This window comes from Tursiops truncatus, chromosome X (assembly GCF_011762595.2).
Source record: "Tursiops truncatus isolate mTurTru1 chromosome X, mTurTru1.mat.Y, whole genome shotgun sequence".
Lineage (NCBI taxonomy): Eukaryota > Metazoa > Chordata > Mammalia > Artiodactyla > Delphinidae > Tursiops > Tursiops truncatus.
In genome coordinates, this window is record NC_047055.1 from 77,690,924 (window position 1) to 77,708,739 (window position 17,816).

The 17,816-nt window shown below is 38.9% G+C and overlaps 1 protein-coding gene across 6 annotated transcripts in view; it reads left to right on the top strand.

Annotated features, from left to right (window-relative positions):
* Positions 1 to 17,816, top strand: part of EDA (ectodysplasin A) — a 386,114-nt gene that overhangs the window by 269,556 nt on the left and 98,742 nt on the right. For all 6 annotated transcript variants that reach the window (XM_033849543.2, XM_033849544.2, XM_033849545.2 and 3 more), the window contains exon 2: positions 12,236 to 12,341. In XM_033849543.2, the coding sequence (XP_033705434.1) occupies positions 12,236 to 12,341 (106 nt within the window). The remainder of the gene's footprint in view (positions 1 to 12,235; positions 12,342 to 17,816) is intronic.

Below are 17,816 nucleotides of genomic sequence, written 5' to 3' on the forward strand. Positions count from 1 at the left end.
ATATTTTCTCCCATTCTGAGGGTTCTCTTGTAGTCTTGTTTATGGTTTCCTTTGCTGTGCAAAAGCTTTTAAGTTTCATTAGTTCCCATTTGTTTATTTTTGTTTTTATTTCCATTTCTCTAGGAGGTGTGTCAAAAATGATCTTGCTGTGATGTATGTCATACAGTGTGATCTGCCAATGTTTTCCTCTAAGAGTTTTATAGTGTCTAGACTTACATTTAGATCTTTAACCCATTTTGAGTTTATTTTTGTGTATGGTGTTAGGAAGTGTTCTAATTTCATTCTTTTACAAGTAGCTGTCCAGTTTCACCAGCACCACTTAGGGAAGAGGCTGTGCTTCCTCCATCATATATTCTTGCCTCCTTTATCAAAAATAAGGTGACCGTATGTGCGTGGGTTTATCTGTGGGCTTTCTATCCTGTTCCATTAATCTGTATTTCTGTTTTTGTGCCAGTACCATACTGTCTTGATTACTGTAGCTTTGTAGTATAGTCTGAAGGTAGGGAGCCTGATTCCTCCAGCTCCGTTTTTCTTTCTCAAGATTGCTTTGGCTATTCGGGGTCTTTTGTGTTTCCATACAAATTGTGAAATTTTTTGTTCTACTTTGTGCCATTGTTAGTTTGATAAGGATTGCATTGAATCTGTAGATTTCTTTAGGTAGTATAGTCATTTTCACTATGTTGATTCCTTCAATCCAAGAACATGGTATATCTCTCCATCTGTTCGTATCATTTTTAATTTCTTTCATCAGTGTCTTATAGTTTTCTGCATACAGGTCTTTGTCTCCTTAGCTACGTTTACTCCTGGGTATTTTATTCTTTTTGTTGCAATGGTAAATGGGACTGTTTCCTTAATTTCACTTTCAGATTTTTCATCATTAGTGTATAGGAATGCAAGAGATTTCTGTGCATTAATTTTGTATCCTGCTACTTTACCAAATTCATTGATTAGCTCTAGTAGTTTTCTGGTAGCATCTTTAGGATTCTCTATGTATAGTATCATGTCATCTGCAAACAGTGACAGCTTTACTTCTTTTCTGATTTCAATTCCTTTTATTTCTTTTTCTTCTCAGATTGCTGTGGCTAGAACTTTGAATACTATGTTGAATAATAGTTGTGAGAGTGCACATCCTTGTCTCGTTCCTGATCTTAGAGGAAATGCTTTCAGTTTTTCACCATTGAGAATGATGTTTGCTTTGGGTTTGTCGTTTATGGCTTTTATTATGTTGAGCTAGGTTCCCTCTATGCCCACTATCTGGAGAGTTTTTATCATAAATGGGTGTTGAATTTTGTCAAAAGCTTTTTCTGCATCTCTTGAGATGATCATATGGTTTTTATTGTTCAGTTCGTTAATATGGTTATCACATTGATTGATTTGTGTATATTGAAGAATCCTTGTATCCCTGGGATAAATCCCAGTTAATCATGGTGTATGATCCTTTTAATGTCTTGTTGGATCCTGTTTGCTAGTATTTTGTTGAGGATTTTTGCATCTATATTCATCAGTGATCTTGGACTGTAATTTCCTTTTTTTGTAGTATCTTTGCCTGTTTTTGGTATCAGGGTGATGGTGGCCTCATAGAAAGAGTTTGGGAGTGTTCCTTCCTCTGCATTTTTTGGAAGAATTTGAGAAGCATGGCTGTTAGCTCCTCTCTACATGTTTGATAGAATTCACCTGTGAAGCCATCTGGTGTTGGGCTTTTGTTGTTTGGAAGATTTTTAATCACAGTTTCAATTTCATTACTTGTGATTGGTCTGTTCATATTTTCTATTCTTTCCTGGTTCAGTCTTCGAAGGTTATACCTTTCTAAAAATTTGTCCATTTCTTCCAGATTGTCCATTTTATTGGCACAGAGTTGCTTGCAGTAGTCTCTTATGATGGTTTGTATTTCTGCGTTGTCTGTTGTAACTTCTTCTTTTTCATTTCTAATTTTATTGATTTGAGTCCCCTTGCTCTTTTTCTTAATGAGTCTGCCTAATAGTTTATCAATTTTATCTTCTCAAAGAACCAGATTTTAGTTTTATTGATCTTTGCTCTATTGTTTTCTTTGTTCCTTTTTGATTTATTTCTGCTCTAATCTTTATGATTTCTTTCTTTCTGCTAACTTTGTGTTTTGTTTGTTCTTCTTTCTCTACTTCCTTTAGGTGTAAGGTGAGATTGTTTATTTCAGAATTTTCCTGTTTCTTGAGGTAGGCTTGTATTGTAAGTTTATTGTATAAACTTCCCTCTTAGAAGTGCTTTTGCTGCATCCCAAAGGTTTTGGGTCATCGTGTTTTCATTGTCATTTGTCTCTAGGTATTTTTTGATGTCCTCTTTGATTTCTTCAGTGATCTCTTGGTTATTTAATAGCGTATTGTTTACCCTCCATGTGTTTGTGTTTTTTAAGGTTTTTTCCCTGTAAGTCATTTCTAATCTCAGAACGCTGTGGTCAGAAAAGATGCTTGATGTGATTTCAATTTTCTTAAATTTACTGAGGCTTGATTTGTGACCCAAGATGTGATCTATCCTTGAGAATGTTCCGTGTGCACTTGAGAAGAAAGTGCACACGGAAATCTGCTGTTTTTAGATGGAATGTCCTATAAATATCAATTAAATCTATCTGGTCAATTGTGTCATTTAAAGCTTCTCTTTCCTTATTTATTTTCATTTTGGATGATCTGTCCATTGGTGTAAGTGAGGTGTTAAAGTCCCCCACTATTATTGTGTTACTGTCGATTTCCTCTTTTATAGCTGTTAGCAGTTGCCTTATATATTGAGGTGCTCCTATGTTGGGTGCATATATATTTATAATTGTTATATCTTCTTCTTGGATTGGTCCCTTGATCATTATGTAGTGTCCTTCCTTGTCTCTTGTAACATTCTTTATTTTAAAGTCTATTTTATCTGATATGAGTATAGCTACTCCAGCTTTCTTTTGATTTCCACTTGCATGGAATATCTTTTTCCATCCCCTTACTTTCAGTCTGTATGTGTCCCTAGGTCTGAAGTGGGTCTCCTGTAGACAGCATATATATGGGTCTTGTTTTTGTATCCATTCAGCAAGCCTGTGTCTTTTGGTTGGAGCAGTCAGTCCATTCACATTAAGGTAATTATCGATATGTATGTTCCTATGACCATTTTCTTAATTGTTTTGGGTTTGTTTTTGTAGGTCCTTTTCTTCTCTTGTGTTTCCCACTCAGAGAAGTTCCTTTAGCATTTGTTGTAGAGCTGGTTTGGTGGTGCTGAATGCTCTTAGCTTTTGCTCGTCTGTAAAGCTTTTGATTTCTCCATCGAATCTGAATGAGATCCTTGTCGGGTAGAGTAATCTTGGTTGTAGGTTCTTCCCTTTCATCGCTTTAAGTATATCATGCCACTCCCTTCTGGCTTGTAGAGTTTCTGCTGAGAAATCAGCTGTTAACCTTATGGGAGTTCCCTTGTATGTTATTTGTCGTTTTTCACTTGCTGTTTTCAATAATTTTTCTTTGTCTTTAATTTTTGCCTATTTGATTACTTATGTGTCTCGGCGTGTTTCTCCTTAGGTTTCTCCTGTATGGGACTCGCTATGCTTCCTGGACTTGGGTGGCTATTTCCTTTCCCATGTTAGGAAAGTTTTTGACTATAATCTCTTCAAATATTTTCTCTAGTCCTTTCTCTCTTTTCTCCTTCTGGGACCCCTATAAGGTATATGTTGTTGCATTTAATGTTGTCCCAGAAGTCTCTTAGGCTGTCTTCATTTCTTTTCATTCGTTTTTCTTTATTCTCTTCCGCAGCAGTGAATTCCACCATTCTGTCTTCCAGGTCATTTATCTGTTCTTCTGCCTCAGTTATTATGCTATTAATTCTTTCTATTGTAGTTTTCGTTTCAGTTATTGTATTGTTCATCTCTGTTTGTTTGTTCTTTAATTCTTCTAGGTCTTTGTTAAACATTTTTTGCATCTTCTCGATCTTTGCCTCCATTCTTTTTCCCAGGTCCTGGATCATCTTCACTATCATTATTCTGAATTCTTTTTCTAGAAGGTTGCCTATCTCCACTTCATTTAGTTGTTTTTCTGGGGTTTTATCATGTTCCTTCGTCTGGTACATAGCCCTCTGCCTTTTCATCTTCTCTGTCTTTCTGTGAATGTGGTTTTTGTTACACAGGCTGCCGGATTGTAGTTCTTCTTGCTTCTGCTGTCTGCCCTCTGGTGGATGAGGCTGTCTAAGAGGCTTATGTAAGTTTCCTGATGTGAGGGACTGGTGGTGGGTAGAACTGACTATTGCTCTGGTGGGTAGAGCTCAGTAAAACTTTAATCAGCTTGACTGTTGATGGGTGGGGCTGGGTTCCCTCCCTGTTGGTTGTTTGGCCTGAGCCGACCCGACACTGCAGCCTACCTGGGCTCTTTGTTGGGGCTAATGACAGCCTCTGGGAGGGCTCACGCCAAGGAGTACTTTGCAGAACTTCTGCTGCCAGTTTCATTTTCCCGACAGTGAGCCACAGCCAGCCCCCACCTCTGCAGGAGACTCTTCAACACTAGCAGGTAGGTCTGGTTCAGCCTCCTGTGGCGTCACTGCTCCTTCCCCTGTGTCCCGACACACACATTACTTTGTGTGTGCCCTCCAAGAATGGAGTCTCTGTTTCCCTCAGTCCTTCCAAAGTCCTGCAATCAATTCCCACTAGGCTTCAAAGTCTGATTCTCTACAAATTACTCCTCCCGTTGCCAGACCCCCAGGTTGGGAAACCTGACGTGGGGCTCAGAACCTTCACTCCAGTGGGTGGACTTCTGTGGTATGTGTTCTCCAGTCTGTGAGTTACCCAACCAGCAGTTACGGGAATTGATTTTACTGTGATTGCACCCCTCCTACCGTCTTATTGTGGCTTCTCCTTTGTCTTTGGATGTGGGGTATCTTATTTGGTGAGTTCCAGTGTCTTACTGTCGATGACTGTCCAGCAGCTAGTTGTGATTCTGGTGTTATCGCAAGAGGGAGTGTGAGCACATCCTTCTACTCCGCCATCTTGGTTCCTCTCTGTGTTTGTGATTTTTACAGATTTTGTCCTGTAATTGATTTCTAGTTTCATAGCGTTTTGGTCGGAAAAGATACTTGATACGATTTCAATTTTCTTAAATTTACCAAGGCTTTATTTGTGACCCAAGATATGATCTATCCTGGAGAATGTTCCATGAGCAGTTGAGAAGAATGTGTATTCTGTTGGTTTTGAATGGAATGTCCTATAAATATCAATTAAGTCCATCTTGTTTAATGTATCATTTAAAGCTTGTGTTTCCTTATTTATTTTCATTTTGGATGATCTGTCCATTGGTGAAAGTGAGGTGTTAAAGTCCCCTACTATGATTCTGTTACTGTCAATTTCCCCTTTTATGGCTGTTAGCATTTGCCTTATGTATTGAGGTGCTCCTATGTTGAGTGCATAAATATTTACAATTTTTATGTCTTCTTCTTGGATTGATCTCTTGATCATCATGTAATGTCCTTCTTTGTCTCTCGTAATTGTCTTTATTTTAAAATCTATTTTGTCTGATATGAGAATTGCTACTCCAGCTTTCTTTTGATTTCCATTTGCATGGAATATCTTTTTCCATCCCCTCAGTTTGAGTCTGTATGTGACCGTAAGTCTGAAGTGGGTCTCTTGTAGACAGCATATATATGGGCCTTGTTTTTGTATGCATTCAGCCAGTCTATGTCTTTTGGTTGCAGTATTCAATCCATTTACATTTAAGGTAATTATGGATATATATGTTCTTATTACTATTTTCTTAATTGTTTTGGGTTTGTTATTGTAGGTCTTTTCCTTCTCTTCTTAAAAATATTTATTTATTTATTTTTTTGGCTGCATTGGGTCTTTGTTGCTGCATGCCGGCTTTCTCTATTGACGGTGAGTGGGGGCTACTCTTGATTCAGTGCACAGTCTCCTCATTGTGGTTCCTTCTCTTGCTGTGGAGTATGGTCCCTAGGCCCTCGAGCTTCTGTAGTTGTGGCTCACAGGCTCTATAGCGCAGGCTCAATAGTTGTGGTGCATGGGCTTATTTGCTCCACGCCATGTGGGATCTCCCTGGACCAGGGCTCAGACCCATGTCCCCTGCACTGGCAGGTGGACTCATAACCACTGCACCACCAGGGAAGTCCTCCTTTTCCTTCTCTTGTGTTTCCTGTCCAGAGAAGTTCCTTTAGCATTTGTTGTAAAGCTGGTTTGGTGGTGCTGAATTCTCTTAGCTTTTACTTGTCTGTAAAGTTTTTAATTTCTCTGTCGATTCTGCATGAGTTCCTTGCTGAGTAGAGTAATCTTGGTTGCAGGTTTTCCCTTTCATCGCTTTAAATATTTCCTGCCACTCCCTTCTGGCTTGCAGAATTTTTGCTGAAAGATCAGCTGTTAGCCTTATGGGGATTCCCTGTATGTTATTTGTTGTTTTTCCGTTGCTGCTTTTAATATTTTTTGTTTGTATTTAATTTTTCATAGTTTGTTTAGTATGTGTCTTGGCATGTTTCTCCTTGGATTTATCCTGTATGGGACTCTCTGTGCTTCCTGGACTTGATTAACTATTTCCTTTCCCATATTAGGGAAATTTTCAACTATAATCTCTTCAAATATTTTCTCAGTCCCTTTTTTTTTCTCTTCTTCTTCTGGGACCCCTATAATTCGAGTGTTGGTGCATTTAATGTTGTCCCAGAGGTCTCTAAGAGTGTCCTCAATTCTTTTCATTCTTTTTTCTTTATTCTGCTCTGCAGTAGTTACTTCCACTATTTTATCTTCCAGGTCACTTATCTGTCTTCTGCCTCAGTTATTCTGCTATTGATTCCTTCTAGAGAAATTTTAATTTCATTTATTGTGTTGTTCATCATTGTTTGTTTGCTCTTTAGTTCTTCTATGTCCTTGTTAAACTTCCCTTGTATTCTCTCCAGTCTATTTCCAAGAGTTCGTATCATCTTTACTATCCTTACTCTGAATTCTTTTTCAGGTAGACTGCCTCTTTCCTCTTCATTTGTTTGGTCTGATGGGTTTGTACCTTGCTCTTTCATCTGCTGTGTGTTTCTCTGTCTTCTCACTTTGCTTGACTTACTGTGTTTGTGGTCTCCTTTTCACAGGCTTCAGGTTCATAGTTTCCTGTTGTTTTTGGTGTCTGCCCCCAGTGTGTATGGTTGGTTCAGTGGGTTGTGTAGGCTTCCTGGTGGAGGGGACTGGTGCCTGTGTTCTGGTGGATAAAGCTAGATCTTTTCTTTCTGATGGGCAGGACCGCGTCTTGTGGTGTGTTGTGGGGTGCCTGTGACCTTATTATGATTTTAGGCAGCCTCTCTGCTGATAGGTGGGGTTGTGTTCCTGTCTTGCTAGTTGTTTGGCATAGGGTGTCCAGCACTATAGCTTGCTGGTCGTTGGGTGGAGCTGGGTCTTAGCATTGACCATCTCCATCTCTTGGAGAACTTTCGCTTTTTGATATTACGTGGAGCCGGGAGGTCTCTGATGGACCAATGTCCTGAACTCAGCTCTTCCACCTCAGAGGCACAGGCCTGACACCGGCCGGAGCACCAACAACCTGTCATCCACACGGCTCAGAAGAAAAGGGATAAAAAAAAGAAGGAAAGAAAGAAAAAAATAAAATAAGGTAAAGTTATTAAAATAAAAAATAAATTATTAAAAATAAGTAATAATTTTAAGTAATTTTTTAAAAAGGAGAAAAAAATGGTCAGACGGAACCCTAGGACAAATGGTAAAAGCAAAGCTCTTCAGACAAAATCACACAAAGAAGCAAACACATACAAACTCACAAAAAGAGAAAAAGGAAAAAAATATGTATATCTTGTGGGAAGTCTGAAGTCTTCTGCCAGCATTCAGTAGGTGTTCTGTAGGAGTTGTTCCACATGTGGATGTATTTCTGATGTACCTGTGGGAAGGAAGGTGATCTCCACGTCTTACTCCTCCACCATCTTGAAGGTCTCCCCCAGTCACTGATTTTTGTCTTTACCGTTATACTACACAAAGGTTAGTTTTCCCTCCTATCTCTAATTGAGACAAATAAGATCATTGTGAGTAGGGATCCTCTTTCAGTTTAAGCAGTGTTTTGTGTTTTTTCAATGAGAAAATAGAAACTATGTTCTGTTCAAAGCATTTTCATATACAGGCAGTCCCCTTCTAATGTACACTTGACTTATGAATGTCCCATACTCATCAACAGCCTCTCTGAAAGGACTTTAAGCTACTCCTACTACCCATGGAAGCTGGAGTTGTTTCTTCCATCTGCAGGAGTTGGTTTCTCCCTCAGCTCTCCTCTTCTGGGAGCCTGAGTTCTCATAAGCTCCCATCAGACCTTTTGGAACAATTAACATGTGAGCACATTCTCCTACTGCTGCTGCCAGGACACAGGAAGGTGCTGGTGACCGTGCGAAGAATCCCCATAGGAGCTGAGCCCATGAAGGAACACAAAGAGTATAAAGAAAATTCTGGAATTCTGGTTGGTGATGGTAGGGAGGTTCTCCATTTGTGCTTCAAAATTCCTTTCCGCTAGAAATAGCATTATACTATAATAACATACCTATGTAAAACTGAGTTTTCTGACTCACTTATCCAGACCACAGCCAAGAATAAGCAGTAAACAAATGGCCTCTCAGCCGCCAGAGTATATGCATCTTACTTATTGGAAAAGCCATTCAAAAACCCACTGATTGCCTATTTATTCTGTTTGTACATGATTCTAATTAGTTTTAATGAGATGTGAGATGTCAAGCCTATAGGAGGTTATAAGCAGCAAATTTGAAGAGACTGGAAAAATGTTATAAGTAGATGAAGTGAAATATGATAGTTGACAGCAAGGTAAGAGACCGAAAAAGCATTAAAAAGAAGTTTAAGAACTCAAAAGCCAACCACAATGAAAAACTCCTTCACATCCACAAGCATGGCTAAAATGAAAAATCGACAACACCAAACGTAGTGAAAATGCAGAGCAGTGGATTGCTCACACATTACCAGTGGGAGTAGGAAAAGGTACAGTCACTGGAAAATAGTTTGACAGTTCCCTTACAGTAAATAGTTACCATATAGCCCAGAGGTTCCACTCCTAGGTGTTTACCCAAGAAAAATGAAGACATATATCCCCTCAAAGCCTCATACTCATATCAGCTTTATTCATAATAGCCCCAAACTGGAAATAACCCAAATGTCCCTCAAAAGGCAAATGCATTAATAAGTTATAGTATATCCATACAATTAAATACTACTCAGGAAGAAAAAGGAATGAACTACTGATACTCACAACAACGTGGATGAGTCTCACAGACATTGTGCTGAGGGAAAGAAGCAACACAAAAATCATATAAACATATTGTATGATCCCATTTATGTGAGGTTCTAGAATGGGGAAAACTAAGCTATGGTGATAGAATCAGAACAGTGGCTGCCTGAGGTTGGAGTAGCACTGAAGAATGACTGGAAGGGACACAAGGGAAAATTCTGGGGTGATGGAATTGTTCCATATCTTGATTTGGGTGGTGGTTACAAAGGTGTGTATTTTTCAAACTGTATGCTTAAAATGTGTGCACTTTATTGTATGTAAATTTTAGCTAAAATTTTCATAAAGTACATAATTTACAAAGGGAGAAAATCCTTCAGAGGACCCCCCCTGCTACAGGGTAAAATCTTAACTCCTTAACATGATCTGGCCTTTGTTTAATGTCTCTTGACTCATTCCTTACCATTCCTCTCCAACTCCTACCACTTACTTTATGCTACTTGTATTTCCAAAAACTGCTTCTCTGTCTATTTCCTCTGAACCTTGAAGCACAATGCTCCCTTTGCCTGGAATTCCTTTTCATTTTCTCATTCATCACTAAATCCTCAATATCCTTCAGGACTCACAGAGGTAGCACCTCCTCCAAAAAGCCTTTTCCACTCCCAGTCTGTATTAGGTACTTTCCCTCTTCCTCCCAGAGAACTTTATGCTTCTCTCTAACAAAGCATGTATTGCTCTGTAATGTTAAGTGTAACTTTAAAAAACCCTGAAAACCATAGTGGACTGGTGCCATTTAATGTACAGGCAAATAGTCTTACATATTCAGTAAACCCTGAGTGAAATCATATATTGTAGACTTAATTTCTATCCAAAATAGCTGACGTGAGTTTAAGCACTCAAATTTATCATGAAAACTCTTCTATCCAGAATTACTTGTTCTTCTATAGTTGCAAATGATTGAGATTTTAGTGTAAATAGCAGTTTGGTATTATATTATTACTAGTATGATAGCTTATTTATATTGTGGGTTAAGTAACTTTCTATGGGCTTTATCTGGAAACCTAGCCAGACTTTATTACGTTGATTCTACGGGAAAGTGCATCTTACATTCCAGTCAAGTGACAAAAACACTGCTCAGTTGAACCATGTGAAATTGCTGATATTCAACCATTTTTGACATACTAAAATGGCAGTTTCATGTGATTCAACCTAAATATTTTTAAATACAACCCTATGGCAAGTTGGAGATTGTTAATTATGTATTTAATACATGAATATATTCTATAAGATGCTAATTTTGTATATTAAGGCTATTGGGTATAATTGTTTTACATAAACAGTAAATTACAGGATTTTTAAGAAAGTTTGTGTAGAATGTTAAGGCTTACTTGAGTTCTACCCATCTTTTTTCCAGTTAATCACAGATGCAACAGACATGAGGATATTCTGGAATTGTTTATTTTTTGAACCAACAATAGGGTGAAAATGCAGATTCATTTCTTCTTTTTAACCTCCAAACTATCTAACCAGTCTATTTTTAATATTAATTTTAATTACAATAATAGCTAACATTTATTGAGTGCATATTACATGCTGGGTACTGTGCAAACCCAGCTACTTTATGAGCAAAGTACTATTATTGTCCCTATTTACAGATGAGGAAATTAAAGCTTAAGGACCTTGCCCAAGGTTACACAGCTATAAGTGGCAGAGTCGGGTTTGGAATCACTTTCAGTCCTACTACTCTGTCCACTGTTTACCTCAGGCACATTTTTTTTAACCACAAGTAAGCACTCATGCTGAAAAATTATGATTCAATTCAGCAAGTATATATTTAAGCTGTAATTACCACTAGTGATACCAGGCCCATTCACATATGAAATATGTTGTATTATTATGAGAGACCATCATTTGACAGTAGAGGACTAAGTACCAAAATGCTGTAAGCGTTCTGTTGGGATCTAGGAAAGGGAGAGAATAATTGTGTGCTTTATTATTATTAACTCCCAGAAGAGCGTTGACATAAATGGTACCATCCAATCATAATTGGATACACAGCATTCTGGGAACAAGCCAAAAGTTCAGCATAAATAGAAATGTGGAAAAATCATGGATGTATAATAATGAAGTTCAAGAGGGAGTAGCAAGCCCAAGTCTAATTCTGGGCAGACATCAGTAGTATATAAGGGAACTTAAAAATCTATGACTGGGCTCTCTGAACCCCAGAACTATGCTGACAAGTAGGACTGAATGATTACTCATTAGGTATTTGGGGCAGATGAGAGGGGGGCAGAAGAGATTAACCAAAATTTCATGCCTACATTTTTGGGATAATAATGTTATCAAAAATAAAAGAATTTGTGCAGTGGAGGGGAGGATGGGCTCAGGATTTAGACACTCTGAATTTTTTTTATTGGAAGTATAGTTGATTTACAATGTTGTGTTAGTTTCAGGTGTACAGCACAGTGATTCAGATGGAAAAATATATATATACATATTCGTTTTCAAACTCTTTTCCCTTATAGGTTATTAAAAGATATTTGTAGTTCTCTGTGCTATACAGTAGGTCCGTGTTGTTTACCTATTCTATACACAGTAGTGAGTATATGTTAATCCCAAACTCCTAATTTATCCCTCCCCCTCTTTCCCCTTTGGTAACCATAAATTTGTTTTCTATGTCTGTGGGTCTATTTCTGGTTTGTAAATAAGTTCATTTGTATCTTTTTTTTTATATTCCACATATAAGCAATATTATATGATATTCATCTTTGTCTAGCTTACTTCACTTAGTATGATAATCTCTATGTCCATCCATGTTTCTGCAAATGGCAACGTTTCATTTTTTATGATTAATATTCCATTGTATATTCCATTCCATATATATAGTATATGTATATATATATACACACTACATCTTTATCCATTCATCTTAAACACTCTGAATTTAAGGTGAAGGCAGACTGTCTACAGAAAGCCAGTTTTTTATGTTGGCTATAGTTGACTGGGGTCAACCTTTGACTTATCTACTTGTTATTTTTCAGGTGGCCCTTCTGAATTTCTTCATCCCTGAAGAAAAGTCATACTCTGAAGAGGAGAGTAGGCGTGTTCGCCGCAATAAAAGAAGTAAAAGCAGTGAAGGAGCAGATGGTAAGTCTATTTGGGTGATCCTTTATCACATATCAGTTGATGAGAGTACCATTCTGAGAACTACCTTTTCAAGTGTACTTCACCATCTCCTATATTTTCCACAGACGCAAGGTCACAGAAGGTTTTTCTAGCTTAACCTACCTAACCTACTCTTTTGACATAGAATTGACTGTACAAGGATCCTGTCTCCTCCAACCCCAGTACCTTTAGTCCTTTCACAGTATGTCTGATAGCCATGGTAGCATTTGTACCTCTCAAGATCACCCTCCATAAGGACTTCATCTCTCCTGGGGACATCCTATATCAACTAAGGCCACCAAGAGGATTCAGTCCTATTCTTGGAATGACAGAGTACTGTGCCATGGTGGCACTTACATGGTATGTTAAATCCAGTGATAATTATGTCACTGTTGGTGTCAGCTACCATGCCTCTAGAACTCATCTGTAAGTTCCTTGAGGGCAGGGATTCATTTCTCTTTGTAAAGCTCCAGAATCTAGCCTAGTATCTAGCAAATTGTTGGTGTTTGTAATGTAAGTTGGTAATGTTGATTGCCCCTTCAGCTGGGTTATGATGTGCCCTGAAAACCATCCCTATTGAAGGTGAAACAGATTTGAGTTAACTAACAATGCATTTTGTGGGGCATAACAAAATGTTGAGCTAGCTCCTGGGCAGGGTCTTTGAATCGCTCTATTTTAACATCATTCTGTCAGTTGACAGAATGCTACCTCTTTAGAGTAGGAGTTTGTAGAATGCATAGCTATGGGCTGTTGTAAAGCCATCTGGATTCAAAGACAGCACGTGGCTGGCTAAATCTGCCAAAGGTATATGTTCTGGAGGGTTACAAAGCAATATGACTTTATGAAGGTGAAAATCAGATTTTTTTAAAGCTGACATTTGTCAGTGTAAGTAAGGGCCAGCGATGGAAGCAGTTCCAGACCGCATGAGCAATTGAAGCAATGGGGCCAGGACTTTGTCATTTGGAACAAAAAGAGGTAAAACTGGATGAAGTCTGAAAAAGAGCTCAGAAGAAGGACCTGTAATAAAAGAGAGTCAGAAATAAGTAGGCTGTTTTTAGTCAATGGAGGTGGCAGCTTTGAGCCCTTCAATTGAGAAATGGACCAGCGGGGCCATTCTCTAGAGCAGATACTTTGCATACAATTCATGACCAAGTTCAAGCCTAGGAAATGTGGTCCATGAAGTAATAGGCACCCATTATTCATATACTGCTTGCTGCCAGTTTCCTGGAAGTCTTCAGAAAGCTATGTAGAAACTGAGAACTGAGAATCAAGGTCCCTTTCCTCTCCTTATCATCTTACTCTTTGATGCATGTGGGTCTTTCCACCTTTGACTCTTCCCCTGAACTATTCCCAGTACCACAAAATCTTTCATATTCCCTGATTGCTAAGGAAGAGAAAAGAGAGGTGGTAAGAGCAATATCACCTTCTGTAGTGGGCATGGTCTTCCCTACCTCTCCACAGGGGAGGTCCAATAGCTTCTAAAGTTTACGTCTTCATCTGGCCTTCCAAGTTTTCTCGTAAAGAAGGCAGCTTCCTTCACTCTCCCAAACCACTTTATCTGGATCTGGCTACTAGCATCTCTGCTATTGATTTTCCTTACAGTGTTTATTCTGTTTTGATACAAAATAGTTTTTCCCTCTGTTGAAGGCCAAAGCATATCATTAATTTTTAGTACTTCTTATCTAATTTCCTCCTGGTCTGATACTCTTGTCAGTCACTAGACACTAGTCACTGTGTGCCAGTGCCTAACTTCTCATACAATCCCAGATATTTTCTTTAAACAGTATAGCAGGGAGGAATCCAAGAGCCCCTTAGAGTTAGGAGAATAGAATGCTTGGGGGTTCTGGGATTTGATTAGATTTCCAACCTTTCACCTGGGAGGCTATAGCACCACTTCTTTAGATGTGGTGGGTGCTCCAGTGATTTAGAGGGTGACAAGCCAATCCAAATCTCCTTTACTTTTGAACCATTCCTCTTACTCTGCTGAGTGTATGGTATATTTATTCAAAACATTCTTCAAATATTTACTGAGAAAATACAGCAGTTTCTATAATACTAGAATGAAAATGCCATAAGGATAATCGTGTTTATTTACTTTTACATCCTCATTGCCCAGGAAAGGACCCGGCGCATAGTAGACCCTCAATAAATATTTCTTGTTGCCCTCAAAAAGCTTAACTTCCAGTGTAAAGAGACAGATAATAAACAAAATTGGTGGTGGTAAGTGTTGTGGAGAAAAATATACCAGGGCAAGAGGGAGAGAACGTGATGAAGTGTGCTGTAAGGTGATCAGGGAAGGTCCCTATAATAAGGGAACATCTGAGAAGAGACCTGAATGAAATGAAGGTGTGAGCCATGTGAATATCTGGACCGGGTGCAGGGAAAGAAGGAGAGAAGAAGCAGTAAATACAAATGCTCTGAAGTAGAAGAATGCTTGATATGTTCCAGAAAGATCAGTGTGGCTGGGAGCAGAGTGAGCAAGAAGGAGAAGGAAGCAGATGAGATCAGAGGGGGGAAAATCAAACTTAGAGCCTTGTTGTAGGCCAAGCTAAGGACTCTGACCTTCACCCTGCATGAGATGGGGAACCATTGGAGAATTTTGAGCAGAGGCATGACAGGGCCTGACTTATGTTGTAAGAGAATCCCTCTGGCTACTGTAGGGAGAAAGAACAGAAGCAGAAAGATGTGTAGTGGAGTGTAACAATAACCCAGGTGAGAGATGATTGTAGTTTAGACCAGGATGGAGGCAATGGGGGTGGGTGGGGAGGAGTGGTCAGATTGTGGGCAGATCTTTGAAGGAATAGCTGACAAGATTTGGAGGTTCACTAGATAAGGGGTATGAAAGAGAAAACCAAGGACGACCCCACAGTTTTGAACCTAAGGAACTAGACTAGTGGATTTGCCATTTCTGAGACGGAGAAACAGGAGAAGAGGAATGTAAAGGGATGTAAAGAAGGAATCAAGAATTCAGTTAGGCATGCTAAGTTTGAGGTGTCTACTAGGCACTAAGTATATATGTTAAAGAGGCAGCTGGGTATATAAATCTACACCGTATATCAAGACAACGTGTCTCAAGACAATGAGCTGACTCTTAAAAGAATAAAGAACTTCTCATTGAAGAAGTGAGTCAGTCTGTAAACCATATGAACAGAGTAAGAGGTTGGATGGGATAGGTAAATCAGAGGGGGGTGAGTTAAGGACAAAAAAAAAGCCTATTAGGTGTTGTTTCTAAATCCACAAGTTACTTGATATATTATAATAAAAAGTTAGCTATCCAGGGACTTCCCTGGTGGCGCAGTGGTTAAGAATCCGCCTGCCAATGCAGGGTACACGGGTTCGAGCCCGGGTCTGGGAAGATCCCACATGCCGCGGAGCAACTAAGCCCGTGTGCCACAACTACTGAGCCTGTGCTCTAGAGCCCACGAGCCACAACTACTGAAGCCCGCACACCTAGAGCCCCTGCTCCGCAAAAAGAGAAGCCACAGCGATGAGAAGCCCGCACACTGCAACGAAGAGTAGCCCCCACTCACCACTAGAGAAAGACCGTGTGCAGCAATGAAGACCCAACACAGCCAAAAATAAATAAATAAATTTATTTTAAAAAAAATTTACCTATGCAGCTCAGGTTTGCATCACAAATATCAAAAAAAAAAAGTCATTTACCTTGAACATTTAAGAGCCTGACAGGGATTTCAGGAAGAAAACATTTTTCAAAGGTCAAAAATAGAGATAAGTTTAAAAAGAGAGCAGGAAAATCAGTTCTAATTCCTTGTATAATTTTTGATGTTACTATCCTTTAATTTCACTTCTCAAAACTTTATTTTATTGTCATTTAACAAGACTTCTAGGCACTACCAGAAGTATAAAGATGAATAAGACCCTCAGAGAAGCTTACATTTTAAGGAGGGAGCAGATACATTTATTGGCAACAAGTAAAAATTAAGCAAAGGTAGGGTGAAGCTGAGTCCTAGAGTTTTACCTTACACAGTACATAGAAGACACTCAAACATTTGTTAAATGAATAACCAAACAAGAAAATGGACAGGGGGTGGAAGGAGTCTAGATTTTTTTCTGTCTAGGAACTATAGGCATTAAGCTTGATGATCTTCACTAATCCCTGTGGGAGAAAAAAAGTCTTAACAAATGGTTCATTTACACTTAGGAAAAGCAAGGGACGTCGGGATCCTTAAGAGCCTGCATAGGTTCACCAAGAATAAATCAGACTGTTTTCCTGTTTTCACCAGACTGCTAAACTAGTTGCTTAGGGGCATAACATAGACATAGTCTACCTTTTTTTAATTTATATTTTATTGAGGTATAGTTGATTTACAATGTTGTGTTAGTTTCAGGTGTACAGCAAAGTGATCTAGTTTTATATATATATATGTGATATTTATACACATATATAAATAATATTTATACACACACATATGTATATACTCTTTTGCAGATTCTTTTCCCATATAGGTTATTACAAAATATTCAGTATAGGGCTTCCCTGGTGGCGCAGTGGTTGAGAGTCCGCCTGCCGATGCAGGGGACACGGGTTCGTGCCCTGGTCCGGGAAGATCCCACATGCCGCGGAGTGGCTGGGCCCGTGAGCCATGGCCGCTGAGCCTGCGCGTCCGGAGCCTGTGCTCTGCAACGGGAGAGGCCACAACAGTGAGAGGCCCGCGTACCGAAAAAAAAAAAAAATTCAGTATAGTTCCCTGTGCTATACAGTAAGTCCTTGTCTTTTATCTATGTTATGTATACATAGTAGTGTGTATATGTTACTCCCAAATTCCTAATTTATCCCTCCCCCCACATTTCCCCTTTGGCAACCATAACACACAGTCGATCTTGCCTTAAAAAAATGTCAGTGGCTATATCCAGGTCATACCCAATCTTTCTGACCCACCATTCAAGAAATGATTGGATTCATCTCATTTTATTCCTTTGGATCACTCTATAAATGAAGGCATTGACTAGGAAGCGGGAGTCCCAAACACAGGGTTAGTTTTCCTCCAGTATAAATCGTGGCACTTTATAACTTAAAGAAAATGCGTGAGATCTTTTTCTTTACTACATCTCTATCTTAAATTTACTGCTCCTGTTTTGAGTTGGCCAAAAGTAATTGATATCAGCTTTAAGTTCATTTTTGCTAATTATATGAGGCCTTTCGCTTATTGTTGTTCTGCAAGGAAAGCATGATCCCTTCATTGAAGGTGTTGTGAGTCACGACAGTTACAAAAATCTGTGCCAGGATTTCCTGCTGAGATCCATCTTTGTGATATGTTTCTGAAATAATAATAGTTCTAGGTGGCTTGCTTAAACATCTCTTGCTGGGTACTCCAGAAATCTGCAGAACGTAATTTTCTAGTTAGAATGAAATGTAGAATATATTCAGAGGGTCAGGAGGTCTTAGAAGCAGATAAGTGAATCCAGAATTTCCACAGAGATAGTGTCCATATTTTA